Source organism: Indicator indicator, chromosome 7 (assembly GCF_027791375.1).
Source record: "Indicator indicator isolate 239-I01 chromosome 7, UM_Iind_1.1, whole genome shotgun sequence".
Taxonomy (NCBI): Eukaryota; Metazoa; Chordata; class Aves; order Piciformes; family Indicatoridae; genus Indicator; species Indicator indicator.
The window spans coordinates 4,504,546-4,522,359 of record NC_072016.1 but is presented as its reverse complement, the minus strand read 5'-3'; the positions used below and the strand labels follow the sequence as shown (position 1 = coordinate 4,522,359).

General features: G+C 42.1%; 1 protein-coding gene across 1 annotated transcript in view; it reads right to left on the bottom strand.

Annotated features, from left to right (window-relative positions):
* Positions 1-2,401: 2,401 nt before the first annotated feature.
* HSPA12A (heat shock protein family A (Hsp70) member 12A) overlaps positions 2,402-17,814 on the bottom strand; it is a 59,810-nt gene continuing 44,397 nt past the window's right edge. Inside the window, exons 8-13 of the mRNA XM_054382319.1 lie at positions 11,154-11,325; positions 8,345-8,431; positions 7,690-7,794; positions 6,697-6,955; positions 5,014-5,117; positions 2,402-3,036 (exon numbers count right to left, since the gene is read on the bottom strand). Coding sequence (XP_054238294.1) covers positions 2,402-3,036; positions 5,014-5,117; positions 6,697-6,955; positions 7,690-7,794; positions 8,345-8,431; positions 11,154-11,325 — 1,362 coding nt within the window. The remainder of the gene's footprint in view (positions 3,037-5,013; positions 5,118-6,696; positions 6,956-7,689; positions 7,795-8,344; positions 8,432-11,153; positions 11,326-17,814) is intronic.

Sequence of the window (17,814 nt, the reverse complement as noted above, 5' to 3'; positions counted from 1 at the left end):
ATTTGGAGAGGGATTTGGATTCGAATCTGAAGTCATCGGTTCATGGCAGATACAGATTGCAGGTTTCAGAAGTGACCCACCTTGAGCATTTTGCCAAGTGAAAATGGTTCCAGTTGCAGAAGAAATGTTCCAAGTTTATGAAAATATTTTCAGAAAGTTATTATTTGGAAAACAAGATGCTACCATGACCATCACTGTATTTCACCTGCATTAGAGCTGTATGCTCATAGCCAGGAGAGAAATGCTTTACTTGATGCTATTTGTTGTTTCATTCTCTTGGTTTTTGCCTTCCTGGACATTCAACTCAACCCAGGGATATATTTTACTCAATTAGAATGTGTGCTACTGAAAATATACTATGGTACTCTCTCTTTTAAGTTGTCTAAATCTTCTTGGACAGCCATCATCTAACTCTACTTCCAAACCTTTACACAGGAATTAGCAAGAAAAGAAATATAATCAGTTGGAGAAGTGCTTGACAAAGCACTGGGTCAGAGGGATCTTGACAAGCTGGAGAAATGTGCAAACAGGAACCTAAATGATCCCCAAGGTCCCTTCCAACCCTGACAATTCTGTGATTCTCATAAACTTCAAAGTCCTGAACCTGTGGAGGAATAACTCCATGCAGCAGTATATGCTGTGGGCCAACTGGCTGGCAAGCAGCTTGGCAGAAAAAGATCTCAATGTCTTGGTAGACAAAAAAAAAAAAAAAACCCACGAACATTTGAGCATGAGTCAGTAATTTACCTTTGCAACAAAATGCCAGCAGTCTCCTGGGCTACACCAGAAAGAGCATTGCCAGCAGGTCAAGGAAAGTGATTATTCCCCTTCATTCAGCCTTGGTGAGACCCTCATCTGGAGTGTCAGGTCCAGTTCTGTGTTTCTCAGTACAAGTCATGGGTATACCAATGTGAGACCAGCCAAGGGTCATGAGGAAGATTAAGGGACTGGAGTACATGTCAAGAGGAAAAGCTGAGAGAGATGAGATTGTTTAGACTTCAGAAGGCTCAGGGCATGCTAGGAATGTGAATAAATGCCTTACAGAAGACAGTAAAGAACATGGAACCAGACTTCTCAGAGGTACCCAGTAAAAGAAGAGGCAGCAATAAGCACAAACAGAAACTCAAGAAACACCTTTTAAACACAATGGGGGAAAAGATAGTGAGGGTTGTCAAATATTGGAAAAGGTTGCCCAGAGCTTAGACATCTCCATTGCTGGAGATATTCAAAACTGTACAAAGCATCCTGCTCTAGCTGACACTGCTTAGAATGGTGAGGTTGGGACCAGATAGCCAATGCATGTCCCTTCCAACCTCAACTGTTCTTTGATTCTACGACTGCAGATGGAGAAATAATTTTCCAAAGTATAATATGGGCAATGCTACCTATTTAATCCAACAGCTTGTTCTGAGAGCTGTGACAATAAACGTTTTGTTTTCAAACTGGAGCAATCAACATGTATCTTTGAAATAATTGTGAGGATTTCTGAGGATTTTCTTTTTGGCAGGATCTCAGAATATAAGAAATTCAGTTCCTATTACTTGAAATCATTGACTTTCAGCACTTAAAATTTTGAAAGCACAAGGCCAAAATCAAAATATTATAGACTATTGGTTTGTTTCCATTGCCAGAGGATGGTGCTGTTTAAACAGATATGCCCCCTACAACCACCAAGTGGTGAGTTTTTCTTGGGAGGAAGAAGAGAAGAGGAGGCTCAGGGGAGACCTGAAGGAGGGAAGGGAGGGAGGTTGTAGCCAGGTGCGGATTGGTCTCTTCTCCCAGGCAACCAGTGACAGAAGGAGAGGATACAGTCTCAGGCTGCACCAGGGGAGGTTTAGGCTCGAGGTGAGGAAGAAATTCTTCACAGAAAGAGTGACTGGCCATTGGAAAGGGCTGCCCAGGGAGGTGATGGAGTCACTGTCCCTGGAAGTGCTTAAAATAAGACTGGATGAGGCACTTAGTGCCATGGTTTAGTTGATTAGATGGTGTTGGCTGATGGGTTGGACTTGATGATCTCAAAGGTCTTTCCAACCTGGTTAACTCTGTGATTCTGTGAAGAAGAAGAAGATGGCAAAGAGATTACAATTTACTACCCTTTTAACTAATCTTCAGGACCCAAAAATAATCAGTGTTTACTTAATAGAGGTAGCTCTTTAAGCATGCTTGAGTAACTTGGGAACTTGTACTACCTCTGGAACTTTTGCTCCCCAAACTTTTTTAAGGGTCTTTCGAAATCCAGCCTTTGGTGATCAAAGGGCACAAATGTGACATACCCCACCTTAGTAGCTGTTCTCATATAGCCTGCTGAAATTCAAGTTAGTTACGGGGTTTATGAAAGTCAAAAAACGGAACAGTGGAAGATCAGTCTCACAAACAGGCTGTGGTGGGGCAAAACGGGCTGTTAGTAGTTTAAGAAATCAATACCAACTTTGACACTTTTAGAGGTGGCAACATCAATGGCCATGGCTTTGATTTCAGTGTCCCCAAACTGCATGAGCGTTTTGATCTCCCTCCGGTTTGGCACCGAAGCATCAGTTCCTGTGAGATCCAAGCGAAGGGTGCCACACTTCTTCACACCAGGCTCGGTGATGAAGCTAACATTATCCTGTTCTGAGCTATAGATGTGGATCACTATTACTAACTGAGAAGGTTTGGCAGGTGTGTAGCTGCGTGTCACAGTCTCTCCCAGGGCTACGGACTGGTCGGCCGAGATAAACTTGTCGAAGACATCGGTGCACCAGCGCGTGCCGTCTTTGATCAGCAGCTTCTCGGCCGGGTGCTTCCCCTCCACAAAGCGGTTCAGCACACCCACGCCGTAGGTGAGCGGCGAACGCCGCACTTTGATGACAGCAGGGTCGAGGCCAAAGAGAACAGCTCCCTTGAGGATTGTCAGCCCCACGTCCTGCGGAATGATGACTCGGCATCTTGAACCAAAAGCGCTCTGCACGGCTTGCTGGAGTAAGGGGGATTCAGCAAAGCCACCCACGAGGAACAGGAACTTGACGTTGGTCACTTCAGGCTTGTCAAACACATCACCTAGACAGAAACAGAGTCCATTCAATAGGGAAGAATCCTGTGACAAGGCAATGGCAGGGGAAACTCCTAATGACCCAGTGCACTTAATGGCCCATGCATGTACCCATGATGTGAAACTGCCACATCCATACCCACACTGCCACTCTCAGCATGCACTCATACCACTCTGTAGCCTCTTCCATAATCTCTTTCACTGGGAATGGAAACTTACCTCAAAGTACACAGTAGTTCTGAACTGGCATTTAAACCAGAACGTTTATTTAGCTTCTACCAATAAAGGGACTGTGGCAGTTTTAGGGTGATGCTTACAACATTTCCCACAGATCTCGAGTAGAATGCGGTAGAATATAAATAAATTAGCATTGAATGCAAAAGAAAAATAATGATAAGGTCTAAATAATCCCACTGGTCTGATAACTAATATAAAGTTGTATAAATTAACTTTTCCTCTCTTTTCAGCTTCTTCACTCTAGCAGATAATAGCTGGTGCCTTGCTTGGCTGTTGCTGATCTTGGCTGTGCTCTTATTGTGGCTGAGTACTAACAAGCTACTCTCTGCTTTTCTCTCTCTTTTCCCTTGTACAGGGCGGAAGGGGAGGGGGAGAGGAGGAAGCTATTGGTATCCCCTGGGTTTGTCCAGGGTGGTTCTAGTGTTGTTTATACATTGTAAACACATGCAAATATTGTATATTTTGTACACATTCATTGCATTTCGTATTTCTAGATTTTAGTCTGCTTGTAAATACAGCTTCATTTGCTTTCAACTGAGCTGGTCTGGCAATTTTATTTTGGGGGTAATTTCAACCCACCACAGGGACACACATTCCTTGCAAAGAAATCCTGCCAGTCACATTTTGGGTAGCAGAGAACAGACATCATCTTGCCACTTGAAGTGGCAGCAACATATTCCCAAGCGTGATTCACATACCCTTTAATGCATTCCAGATAAGTCACCCCATTTTAAATTCACTTATTATTTCTGACCTTAACATCTTAACCACAACAAGTCCCATCTGCAAAATAATAGCTCCTTACATTCTTACAGATGTTCCTTCTTAACTTGAACTTTCAAGGAAACCATGCAGTTCAGTTGTAGGCTCACCCTTAGCTCAAATAACAGAGGCAGCACGACTGAGCTGTCTGTCACAACTATTGTCACTGTAAGTCTGTCCCTCCCTGCTCCCACGCAAGCTGTTCTGTGCTAGTCTTACTAAACTGTGACCTCTGAAATTTACCTAATAACTCACAGAGAGAGAGAGCAAAGTTAGATGTTCCATTCCAAACATGATTCAATTAGTGCTTTGTAATGTGTAGAACAGCATTACTTTGCTCAGTACATATATTACAATCTACTTGATACAAATCCAATCTTCCACCAGGAAGACTTTAAATAATAAATTTCCCAATAATTATGTCACTTTCTATTAGTGGATAAATAAATTCTGTGCTGCTTTCAAGCTATGCCTGAAAGTACTTTTACCATAAGAAACCATTCAATTTGGGGGTTTTAGAGATGTCAGTGATTTGGATGTCTATCAACAAATGTGACCTTCCCCTGAGGCGAAATGAAACAGAGGTCTTAATAGCAGGAATAATCAGACACTAGTTACACCCCTGGCATTATTTAGTTGTTGTCTGAAACAGGAGAAAGAAAAGCAGGATCTGGGTTAGTCAGTGCATTTCAGCAGCCCTAAAAGTACAGCAAAATTGAAGTTTAAGCAGTAAGAGGACTGATGCACACTCAATAACTAGTACTATAATGAGGTAGGAACATGTGTTAAGGTAAGACCTCTTATTTCTACTCCTTTCCTAACTACTTTGGAGAGAACTATACATTTGAGAACTAAATTCCTTGGCCACATTTGTAAGTATGAATGGGGGGCTGCTTGACTTCAATTCCAGTTACTGGTCTGAAACAGCTAAGCAAAGCTTCAGTTTCAGCTCTGCTGGAAAACAGAATTTGCCTGCAGATACGTACTAAGGTGCTGGACAATCTGGTCAATTGTAGGCTTGAAAAGAGCATTCATTGCATCTGGGCTCATCCTCAGCATTCCCTGGGAGGACCACTTCACAAAGTCCACACTGGAAAAGAAGAGTTAGAACGGACATTAAAGCATTACAGCTGAGCTACAAGGAACAGTCAAACCCTCATAAGACACACTAAATAACAAAATCAATGAGTCTACAGAATTTTTCCTTGGGCAAAAATGCTTCACCTCACCCTAGCCCCATACCAACTGCAGCAATGTAAAATTTCAAGGCAGAATTGTTATTTTTGCTTGTCTAATTGCTGTTTTCTTTGCCTGATTGCCTTCTGTAGCATTAGCAATGCTCAGCTGCTTCCTGAAACAGCTGGCAGTCAATCCAGTGCTCGCTCATCTGAAACAGCACTGATTCATCCCCAGAAGGGCAACATTTAGATTATAGCAGCAGCAGGCCAAAGCCACTGGAAACACACAAGGAAAACAAGCAAGTAAGGGAAGCCTCAGGAGGCAGAAGAGAGCACAGCATTTTTAATGAGGCATAACATTTGTTAAGTGAATACAGGCATTAAGTTACTCCACCACTGATACACATGCATGTACCTCAGCAATCCCCTTTGCACTCATGCAAATTGTATGTCACTTTCATGCCTTTTCCATCCCATTATGCAAATAATTTCATTTTATTTGAAGGGAACATTTTGCATTCAGCATTAAGACTATTTATAAGAGGATGGTCTAGTGAGGGGGAGAATTTCCAGACATTTTAAAATTATTTGGGAACCTCAGTCTCATTTAAGAAGAGACCCTAGACTCCAAGTCATTTAGGCTTAAAGTACATTTATCAATAATTTTAGGAAGAGAGCCAGGAATTTCAGCCTGTATGCTACACTCAGCATGTACTGGGTTAAAAAATGCAGAAAAAAGTCAAAGTACAGGTACTAAATATCATCTCTTCTGCTCTCAGGTCCCAAGCATCCTGCCCCAGATTTACAAGCTCTCTTGTTCCTTTATGCCATTAATCTCCAGGCTCCTGTAGTATATAATTTCACAAGATGCAAAATGCCCACTTTTACTTTCTCCTCAATTCCTTTTCTATAGCAGCCCATGACCTTGTCATTTAGGGTGCTTCTTGAGACTGAAAATCCCCTCTAGTGGGGATTACGTCCCCCCACCTACTGAGCAAATTATCCAACTGGTAAAATAATATAAGGAAAGAAAGTTTGCCATCCCTGTGTGTCTTATGGTCTCACCAGTGATCTGGTATTCCTAGGAACTTTCCTTGAGCCATCAATGTATTTATACATCTCATTCAAAATTCGTTTCAGGGCCCTGGCCTCTAAAAATCAAGATTCTAGGTATTTAACTTTTGGAAACCTGAATCTGTATTTTATCTGACATGTAAGGGACTCAAAATATATGATCAAATTCAGGAAAGTGATGCAGTGATGCAGGATAGTCATAGAAAGCAATACCAGAAGAGTGCAAGTCTAGTATAGAAAAGGTTTTGCAAGAGATTGATCAGAATTTTTCATTCTGGAAACTACACTTCAGGCAAACTCATTTTCCCATCCTTATATTATATTTTTCCATTATTAATCTTTCAGTCTATGTGTAATTATTTGTCTTCGCTACCAGTAGTTAATTCTGCATCCATCTGGGTTCAGTTGTCTACTCACTTGCTTTTCCTCAAGGCATGTTCTACACTGTGACCTCGAAACTTCTTGTAATAGTCGATGAAGGAGAAAGGCAGAGTGATGTTTAGTGGGTTGGTCCTGTCTGGAGCTGCTGCTCGTTTACGGGACTCAAACGCTATCATCAGATCTACCCAGGCAGCAGGACGCTTGATTTTGAATTGTTCAATAAAATCTTCTCCAAATATTTTACACAGGAGCTTTTCAAATTCATAGTCCACACCCAGAGAACCATATGGCCCACCTGTATTACAAACAAAACACAGCTTTAGTATTCTGAACTGCTTGCTGGATTTCAAGTTGACCAAACACACATCAGACTGACAGTGGGAGAGGAAGAAACTGCTGTCCCCAGTGTTATTCATCCCCATTCAGGCCAGCACTTCCTGCCACGGTCCTGATCTGACTTCTGCTAGTAGAGTCATCATTTTCATGTCCTTTGAGAGGTCACCTGTGCAGTTTCTTACTCTTCGAATGTGAGGTTTATCATCCAAAGGCATCAGAAGCATTCTGTGATTTACCCATGTCTGCTGACCTGAAGCTAGGTTATACTAATTTTGCATGTTGAACATATTCCAGGAAGCACTGTTAGTGAAGTGTAGTGACTAATAAAGCTCTATCAGCTGAGGATAAAGCTCTATCAGCCACAGAGTGGCCAGCAGGACTAGGATGTAATTCTGTAGTCAGCACTGGTGAGGCCTCACCTCGAGCACTGTGTGCAGTTCTGGACCCTTCACTACAAGAGGTACCAGGGAGGTGGTGGAGTCACTGCCCTGGAAGTGTTTAAGGAAAGGTTGGATGGCACTTAGTGCCATGGTCTGGTCCATGTGGTGATGTTAGGTCATAGGCTGGACTTGATGATCTCAGAGGTCTATTCCAGCCTCAATAATTCTGTGATTCTGTGTGATTCCATACATTTGCTTCACTGACAATTCAAAATAGTACATAAATCATGCAAAGCAGTGGAAGGGACATTACCTGTTGCCTTGTACAGTTCTTTCAAATGTCCTTCAGGGAGCCTGATCTGATGGACAGTCATATCCACTGTGCCTCCTCCACTGTCAACAACGATGTAACGGTCACCTGGTTTGCCAAAGGAATATGCAAGTAGTATTTACATCAGTGTCCTCACAACAGCATACTGCAATGAAAGCTTCTGAGGGCCGTTATCAACAAGAGCCATAATGACATACAGAGACTCATGAATGCCTACACTGAAGATCTGACCTTTATTAGAAATCATAATGGAACCATGAACAACAAATACGAAAGTAAGATGTCAGAAGCTATTGATTTATCACAGAGGAAAAGCAGACAGTAGAACTGCTCATGCTGCTGCTGTACATTCTAGTGGGCTACTGAGTTAATAATATGGCTTATTTACAAAGGTAAATATTCTGGTTGCACTTTGAAGCCTGGATTCCTCTCTATCATCTCTTTACAAACCATATTTTGCTGGAGCATAAAGAATTGCAGCTCACCCTTAATAACTAAGAACAGCACAGCAGCACATGAACTTGTATTTTTTAGCTTTCCTGTTTACAATCACTGAGAGAACAATGCAGTACACAGCACATTTGGGGGAAACACGGCTGCCCAGTGAGAGCAAATTTTATTCAAGGAAGGACACTACCTTCTTCCAGTTCAGACCAGATCTCTCCTATGACATTTTCCACCAAAAAGGTACGACTCTGTCGATTACGACGGATGTGTTCCTTAGCTAGTCATTGACAGAGAAAAAAAATACAAAAATCACTGAGTACAAGAAAACATGAGGAAGCTGGTATCACAAGCTGCAGGAAACAAGTGCAAACAGGCTGACAGATCTGTATTTATCACTTCTTAACAAAAATTATTGTGGTGAGATCGGGAACATTACAACAGCGTTCCTAGAAAGAATGAAAGCTGAGTTTCGTCCACACTGATCTCCCTTGAGACTAACTGGATTAAAACCAGTAGCCTAATATGAAAGGTATAAACAGGTCTGACTAATTTGTTAATGTATTCTGGATTTCAAAGCTCCACCTAGCACTAGTTGGGCTGGCAGCCAGCTGTGCTGGGCACAGGCTGTGCCACCAGGCGGCAGCCCCAGCCCACTGCCAGCTCAACCTGGGGCTGGGAGATAAGCTCCACCTTGCCTAAAGCCACTGCTCATTTTGGGTGCTCAAAGACATGTCCTCAGCCTCTGACAATGTCAGTCTGCCTCAAAACAAGAAGCCAGAAGTACTGCTTCTCAGATTTATAACTTCTTAGGGCCACAGTGGTCAGCAAGTCTGACCCATGTAATATAAGAATTAAAAATTAAGCATAATCTAGCCACAGTACCATAACAGTCAGTTAACTTAGGAGATTTATTGCTACTTAAACATTTAAAAGATGCAGAACAGGCTGTGAAGAGAAAGCAGAGTAGTGAAAGCCTTTGCTGTTATGCTTCTAAATCAACCTCTGCAATGGAATGATCAACAACAAATAAAAATCATTCCCTCTGTAACCTTCACTCACCTTCAAAGGCACTTCTATGAGCACTACAGAAGAGAAGGCATCCTGTCATGCATGAAAATGTAACTCTTTCTGAAAATATCAGCATGCAAATCACTGAATGCATTTTGCTTCCTGTTTCTATAGTGTCTATCATCAGAAAAAGACATGGGGCTCCCTGTGTACTGCCACCCCAGCCATAAAGATCCTATATGATGCAGACAAGCTGCATTAGCCTCACTGCACTAACAGCAGCACACAAGTGAGAGCTTGCATGATGAAGCATTCAGTGACAGAACAAGCACTAGGTCCAAGCAAGAGCCCAACAAAGAGCCCACAGAAATCGATGGGAGTTCTTTCATTCACTCCTGTGGGCTAGAAGTGAACACAAGAGCCAGTCTTTAGCTACAACTGAAGTAAGGTTATCCTGGCTACTACGAACAGTAAAATTTTTGTTTTGACTTACCAGCAATAATATGGTCCTTGGAGTGCTTCTCTCTGTTTATATTTAAAGAGGTTTTCTCCTTAAGCTGTTCTCAGCTTGTCTTGGGTCCCTGCCATGCCTTTATGAAATTTTAATTCTAACCTCAAATTAATTCACTGCAAACTTTGTTTTCATTAATTTTGACATGAAACCTTTCTCATCCCCAATAGCTTTCACCATACGAAGTTAAGAAGGAGAATGGTAACTCCCATCCAACAGAAAACCCAGTAGCAGAAATCTGTGATCTGCCAGATTCTGCCCCAGCTTCAAAACCTTAACCAGAGAAATGCTTTTCTCTTATTATTTTCCCAGAGGAAAAATCCTCAGCAGCCTGAAAATGAGTTCATGTAAAATCGCATAGAACTGGAATGGTTCAGAACATGAACAAGGGGGACAGAAGGCGAGGGGCCCCTGAAGGGACCATGTCCTCTAAAGGGATTGTGTCTGTGTGGGCTTCCGTAACACTGAACACATCTGACAAGTGCTAGGAGAGGCATGGATTTGAGAGAATGATGTAGAGACCCTGCCTAACTAAAAAACACTCCCTCTGGTAAGTACAGGAATAGCTTTACTAGCTTGATCTTCCATTTGCCTGTAATGTGTTGACCTAGTGAATGTTTGCAAAATACAAATTCTTCTGAAAAAATGCTTCTGGGATATATTGGCACACTACCACCACGATCAGAACAGCTCACACCAATGGAAAATCTGTACATTAAGCAGCAATCACATCTTAACTGCTGGTTTGCTTTCCTCTTTTTTTTTTTTCTCTTCCATTTTCCTCTAATCTCAGGTAGGATACCAAGCTCAGAAACCTTTGGTGACAAAGGATCTTTGGGCAAGTGATTTACCCTGTGGTCCAATCCCTGTCCCTTGTTGTAAGCTGATCTTCCAACACTGACACTAGCATCATATCCCAGGTCAATAAATCAGAAGTGCTGTATTTAGCTGCTCTTCTGTGAGCAGATAAATTCATTGCTATATTCCAACATAACATGATCCCTTGAGAGTGGAAAACAATAAATGGCATTTCACAAAAACTACATCAAAAACATCTGCCAAAATTCTGGAATGCCTCAGACTAAAAGTCTGGTTGCAGATTGCTGTTTAACACTGTTTCAATAATTCAGCTACTCAAACACATAATTGTTTCCAAATGGAATTAAATAAATGAGCCAACTGCAAATACTGATTTTAACTAAGGCAGAAAAATATGGTAGTGAAAACACTAAAAGACTCCCACAACATCCCAACAGAAGCAAGGCAAAGAAGCTACCTGGGTGCTTGCAAACGTGTCTGCTGGATCAATGCCTAAACAAGTCTAATTGCAGTAAACAGCAGAACAGGTTAGAAAAACAAACTGATGTTAGCCTGAAACATTTGCAAGAGAGCAAGGACAACAAGAAACTGTAAGCAAACAGCCCCCACAGGCAAAGCAAATTTAGGCATAACAGTTTAAAGAAGCAAGTTAATAAAGTACCCTGTGTAAATCCAGTTCCAATAGTGTCACTTGGGCTATAACCATTGATAGGTGCTCGACTGCTCAGGTCTATCATCTGGTGCAGACGGAGCTTTCGGCAGTAGATGGAGGCAGCCTCGGGTTCCAGGGCAATGATCAGCTGCTCAGGGTTTTCAGGAGATGCCATTCCTGCCTGCAAGAGAGAATGGATCAGAGAAGTGGGATGGGAAGTGCTGCAGCCTAGCACTACTTTCAGCAAGGGAACAAGCCCTCCCCCAGCTCCTGGGGTCAGTCAGGCCTGCCCTCTGAGTTCAACACGCAAAGGAGCTGCTGCTGTTTGCTAATGCTCCTGACCTGGGAACCGGCCTGCCCACCATGGATAGCACAACTTCACAGGCTGCAACAGGGACTCGCATGCACTTACCATGCCAAGTGTCTAACCGAGCAGCTGTGTACATGACAGGTGGGGAAAGGAAGACAAATCATTTTGAAACCTGGAATGAATGGCCTAAAACCTGATCTCCTAATTAACCTGTGGATCTGCCTGCTGAGAGGGGGCCCAGCCTCCTTTGGCCTTTCCTCCTCACCACATTTTGTCTTTCTTTATATCCCAGGACATATACAGCCCCTGACAAAATGAAATTCCCACACTGTGTTGCTTCCTAGGAATATATGATGCACTTTGCCAGTCATGCATCTTCCATCTCCCAACTTCCAACGAGTAGTGATAGGACTGGGGGGAATGGAGCAAAACCAGAAGTGGGTAGGTTCAGATTGGATGTTAGGAAGAAGTTCTTCACTATGAGGGTGGTGAGACACTGGAACAGGTTGCCCAGGGAGGCAGTGGAAGCCTCATATCTGGAGGTTTTTAAGGCCAGGCTGGATGTGGCTCTGAGCAGCCTGATCTAGTGTGAGGTGTCCCTGCCCATGGCAGGGGGGTTAGAACTGGATGATCCTTGAGCTCCCGTCCAACCCTGATAATTCTATGATTCTTTGACTCTGTAACTTTAACCCAGCATTTTCTATTTCAGAATCCACTGCTTTTAAGTACAGTCACTTTTATAACATCTTCAAAAAGCTCTGTAGGAGCATTTAGGACTCAAAATACAATAGGGCAGGTTCCCTAAAATATGAGAGCAAGCCTAAAAATAATCTTGCATTATAAAAATCACCATTTGCCATTCTTTCTCTTTTCTTTCTGGATTTTCAGCTTCCAGACACACAGATTTTCAAGAAGCCACAAGTCCTCATGTGACCACATCACTCTCAGCTCAGAGAAAAATCTCAGTTGACAATACTGTGTCTTTATTCCTTTACTCCTGTGCTCCTCCCTACTGTATGATATGTTAAAATAGATACAAATATGTTTCAGCTCTTTCTACTTGACTTGTGAGTTACTCACTCAAGTGTTTGAGTACTAAATCATTATGAATATTTTTGTTTCTGTGGTCATTCTTCCAGCAAGCCTTTATTTGTGTTCATACACACATGCTGTAGTGCATCCAGAATATCCCCAAAAGAAGGCAGACTTACATGGAAAGACTGTGAACCTGGACTGGAATTTGGCTTCCTTCATACAGCTGTTTTGTGGGCTGTAGGAATTGCTGGCTAGTTTGTACCTGTAGCTAGGAACTCAAAGCTGCTTCAAAAAGCAATACTGGGGTAAGACTTGGAGACATAAAATTGTCCATCCTATTTACTGACTCATTTTACCCTCTCCATCTTAATAAATCAAATAAATAGATTGTTATAGAAAGCATCTTCCTTGCTGTTGATAACAAAAAAGGAAAACCACCACTAACTAAATTCCAAATTAAGAAAGTACAGGTTGAGCTAATGATGGTTGCTCATTACTTTAAAAGCACACATCATGATTTAGGATGATTAGGAAGTTAGGAACAAGTTCTTTACCATGAGTGTAGAGGAACACTGGAACAGGCTGCCCAGGGAGGTGGCTGGGGACCCATGCTTGGAGATATTCAAAGTCAGGCTCAATAGAGCTCTGGGCAACCTGATCTAGTTGAGGATACCCCTGCTGACTGAAGAGGGGGTTGGACTGGATCACCTCTGGAGGTCCCTTCTAACCCAGACCATTCTATGAGTCTGTAATTCTATGACTTGGATTATGACCACTGTACATCCTTTATTGCTGTTGGGCAACACCTTCTGCTTTGGTTACACCCAGTGGGCTCAACAGCATGATCTGAAATTGGGGGAACTGTCTGGGAAGGAGAACACTGTGAAAACACCAGAGTGTCAAACCTTGCCAGCTATGTGGCAACACATACTGAAACAAATGTTACATTTAAAAGAAGGTTTGCAACAAATCTTTCAAAATTTGGAATTACTGCAGCCAGATTAACCCTAAAAGATATAACATTACTATCAATTAAGCACAGGTCCAAGACAGTCTCTCCTGCCATCACAGCACTTGAATGCAAGTATGTTGGCAGGTACAGGCTTAGAAAAAGCTGTGGACCTGTACTGGGGATGAAGTTTTTGAACTGTGCCTCAGTGTAAACCCAGCCTTTCCCCCAACTGGACTGGATACACCAGGCACAAGCAGGGCTGGTTTCATGCCAGCTCACTTCAACATCACTTAGCCCCAGCTGAGCTCTTCTACACACAAAGCTTTAAGCTGTTGCATTGGAAATGACAACACTCAAGATAGGAATCAAGACTTGATCCCTGACTGATATTTATCTGCTAAAGAATTCCAAAAATGTATGGTCTCTGCACACAAACTAATTCAGCCCTTTTCTCTCTTTACATTTGGAAAGCTGCCAAAAGCCTAATCTGAACCTTTCTTGCTGCAATTTTAAGGCTAGCGCTTTGTGCCCAGCCTAGCAAAGGCAGGGAGAACAAATAACTCCCCACTACCTATCTGCAGTTTTCACATCTAAGAAATCCATTATCACATCTTGTGAGAGCCCTGAGTCTGAGTAGAAAGTCTTAGGTTTATTTAATATCCAGCGATGTGGATGAATTCAGTGTGCTCAGTCTGCTCTAGGTACTGGGCATATGTTAGTAGCACAAAGTAATTCCTAGCCTCGTGTCTAACTTACGTACAAAAAGAGAATTAGGTATTTTAGGGAAAATAGAAGCTGTTGCTAAAGCTATTCAAATCCAAAGGCTACACATCATAAAGCATTTGCATCTGTGACAAGAACTGAGTTGCACACAGGGAAGGCACTGGTATTTCCTAACTCAAGGGGGAAAAAAAGAGATGGAATTCCTTACAAAGTCATCTACTTTAGGAGGGTGATTTTGGTACAAATTTCCAAGGCTGGTTCTTCTAAAAGAAAACAGTAAAGCATTAACATTTCCTTCCTCCCCTCCTCCAGCAGTAGTCTGTTCCATGAACTTTTCACATTGCAGCCTCCATGTCAGGAGAGGAAGGCAATGACCTGCAGCGGATGGACTCAGATCCATGTTCTCAGACCCTCCAAGTATAGCAGTTGCTATTCTTGCTACTTTTTCTCTCTAGATATTATTTTAACATACTCAAAATATCTCCCGAGGAAAACATTCAACAGAAATTACAGTTATTAACAGTTCAAAGCACAGCTGATCCTAACAGAATTTCAGAAAGAAAATTTGAGGGGTTTTGCTAAAAAGCTTTCCTTACAGAGCCTGAAGGGCCAGTTGCAATGCAGAATCTGTTATTTCATGTCATAAAAAGGCCATGCGAAGATTCCTGTACAGTGAAAGGTACTAGGCATCCAACATATAGATGTATTTTAGATGTTCATATACATAGATGGGTATCCATCAATATTGACCATTTATACCTTGTCTGTGTAGTATTTCTGCTTAGATCATCAGAGACAGCACTTTACTGTACATATATCTATCTATAGGCCAGGCTGGATGAGGCTTTGGCCAGCCTGATGTAGTGTGAGGTGTCCCTGCCCATGGCAGGGGGGTTGGAACTAGATGATCCTCGTGGTCCCTTCCAACCCTGACTGATTCTATGATTCTATACTCAGGACAGACAGAATGGGAGAAGGTGAGATGGGAAAGAAACATGAGGAGGAATGGAGCAATGAGGTTGCTTTAATAGAAGCTCTGAGAAGATGAAGACTTAGGAGGCAGTGCTTCTTTTCCATTATTACACCCAAGGAGAATGGGACAGATGGGATAAAAATATTGAGCATGCAGAGAAAGAGGAGTCAAAACAGCAGACAGACATCAGAAAGAAACAGTGATGCATTCATCAAAAACATTAACTGCAGAAGTTTGGGGATTTGCTATATTTTACGTTTGTTCCTTTCCATCTGCCTCACTCTGTGCTCTTGCCCACTGCTGCCCAAGCACTACTGGAACTAAGAACAGAAATTCACAAGTTAACAGGCTTGAACAAGACAGATCTAAACAATGTCTTGGCATTCAACATCATATAGATCATCCTGGCAGTGGGATGGACTCATTCCATTTCTTTTGCCTAGGGCAGGTTATAGGAGACTTTGTAACAGCATCACATCTAGACTCTAGTCTGCTAAGGAGATTGTCTTCATCCCATTACATTCACTAACAGCATAAACACAGTCACCACTTATGAAACATGAAAGAAGAAGACAGCAGATTTCCCAAATGTGGAAAACCCATCATGGAATTACAAAAATCCTTAGAGGGCCAGAACGTTCTTAAAAATTAATTTATTTGCAAGAAACTGCTGCACTTATATGCATGGAAGAAGCAAAGAACACTATGGAAAGAGCTGCTTCAAAAGACTGTCACTTGGCTCATATGGCCAGGGACTGAGATTTCATGCTTTGGGAAGAGAACACTCACTTCACTAACTCAGGTCTGTGAGCTGGTGCCAGTGCAGTGCTGTTCAGTTGCCAAAACACATCGTCAAGAGCAAACCTCAAAGTGCTTCAAAGCCTTGTGCACTGGAGCACAAATAACTTTACCATCCAGATGCAGGTGAATTCTCAACCCAGCACACCACCTCTGCTTTTATAGCAAGAGATCTGTCACCAGTGGGAGAGCCACAACTGACCATAAACACATTCCTCATTCCCTGAACAGCCGCAGCTGCCAAGGGTTAGACTAATTCATCATTAGCAAATATTGAGGTCTGGACTGAAGCTCAGTAAAACAGTCTGAGCACTTGCAGAGAACTAAGCAATATTCACTCATTCCATACCCAGCCTCACATGCCATGATGCATAATGGAAAAAAAAAAAAAAAACAAAAGGCAAAGAGGCAAAGCCCTTTTTTTAATTTTTTAACACTGCAGTGTAATATGGCTTTAAAGGTAGAGTCATAGTAGAATATTCCACGCAGTTTGAACCTTTCTAAAAGACAATGAAAGCCATGAAGCAGGCCCAGGTGAGAAGCTCTCCTCTCTGAAAACCATCACAATTACAAGGGTCAGCATTTAGCTAGAGTACTCCTGCATTTCATAACACAACCAGGCAGAAGGCACTTGCATTACTACAGGCATTATTACATCATGGTGACCTCAGAAGGAACAGCATATTAGCAAATACATCCTCAATGACAACTTAAGGTTAGCACCCTTTTGAGCTACTGAACCCAAAAATTAGATCTCCTTTTTTGCTTTTTCAGAGAGATGCATCAGGCATCTTTTACAGGCAAACAGAAAACCCAAAGCCCAAACACCTACTTGACTTACAAGGAACGTGCCCTACATGGAGTCCACCCAATTCTTTGAGCTATAAAACTGATTAAAAGAACTGATATTGAAGTCTTAAAACAGTGCAAAAAAGAACCCCACATAGAGAACCCCACACGTATTCCATCTGTTGCATTTAAGACACTGATTTATTATTAGAATTGTACATTAACTGGAGCCATCTTCATGTGATTTGTATTCATTTCCTTGAGCTTCACCTGTGTGGAAACTCTCTTCTCCTCTCTCATGAACACATATTTCCTCTTTAGTCAAAAAACTTTAAAATCAAACTTGTTTACTGAATGCTAAAACTTCAGGAATTTCATTGCTGCCTGCTGTGAGGACTGAGAGGCTCTCAGCTCATGCTGCAGTTTTTCTCATTGTCAGGGAACACGTAATCATTCTTTCCTGCACACAGCAGCTTATTTTCTATCATTTCTGATGTTCCTCTCCTTCCATCAACACTGGGTGATAACACAGGCAAGCACACACACTTTCACAAGATCACTGCACAGATCTGGCTTACTTTTGGAACCAGAGGCCTGAACTGAGCCAAACCTGCAGAATGAAATCACGCTGAAAGCAGCAGCTGCCATGACCAAACCAACCTCACCGCAGGCAGACTCTGAGAAAACCTGGTAACAGAGGGATCTGCCATAATGTCCTGCAGCATGGGGGGCTCAGGAGATGAAAACATTAAATAAATAAAAGATGAGGTACATTTTACCCCAAACTTACACAGCATTAGATTCAGACTGTCCTTGCACCTCATTGTTACCTTAACACAGACAGAAAAGCCTTGACCTTTTAAATTGCACCCATACTTAATATTGTAAAAATCAGCACATTCCCTATGGCAAAAATGTGATGAAAATAGGTATTAATCTTAACACAGCCTCTAAAACAAGGTCCAAAAAGTAAAATAAATTACTAGGAATAAGTACATATTGGAAATAATTGAGGTACAAAGGAGCACTACAGACTGGGGATTAATCAGATGTGCTCAGGCAATCTGGTCTTGACCCCTGTTTCACTGGA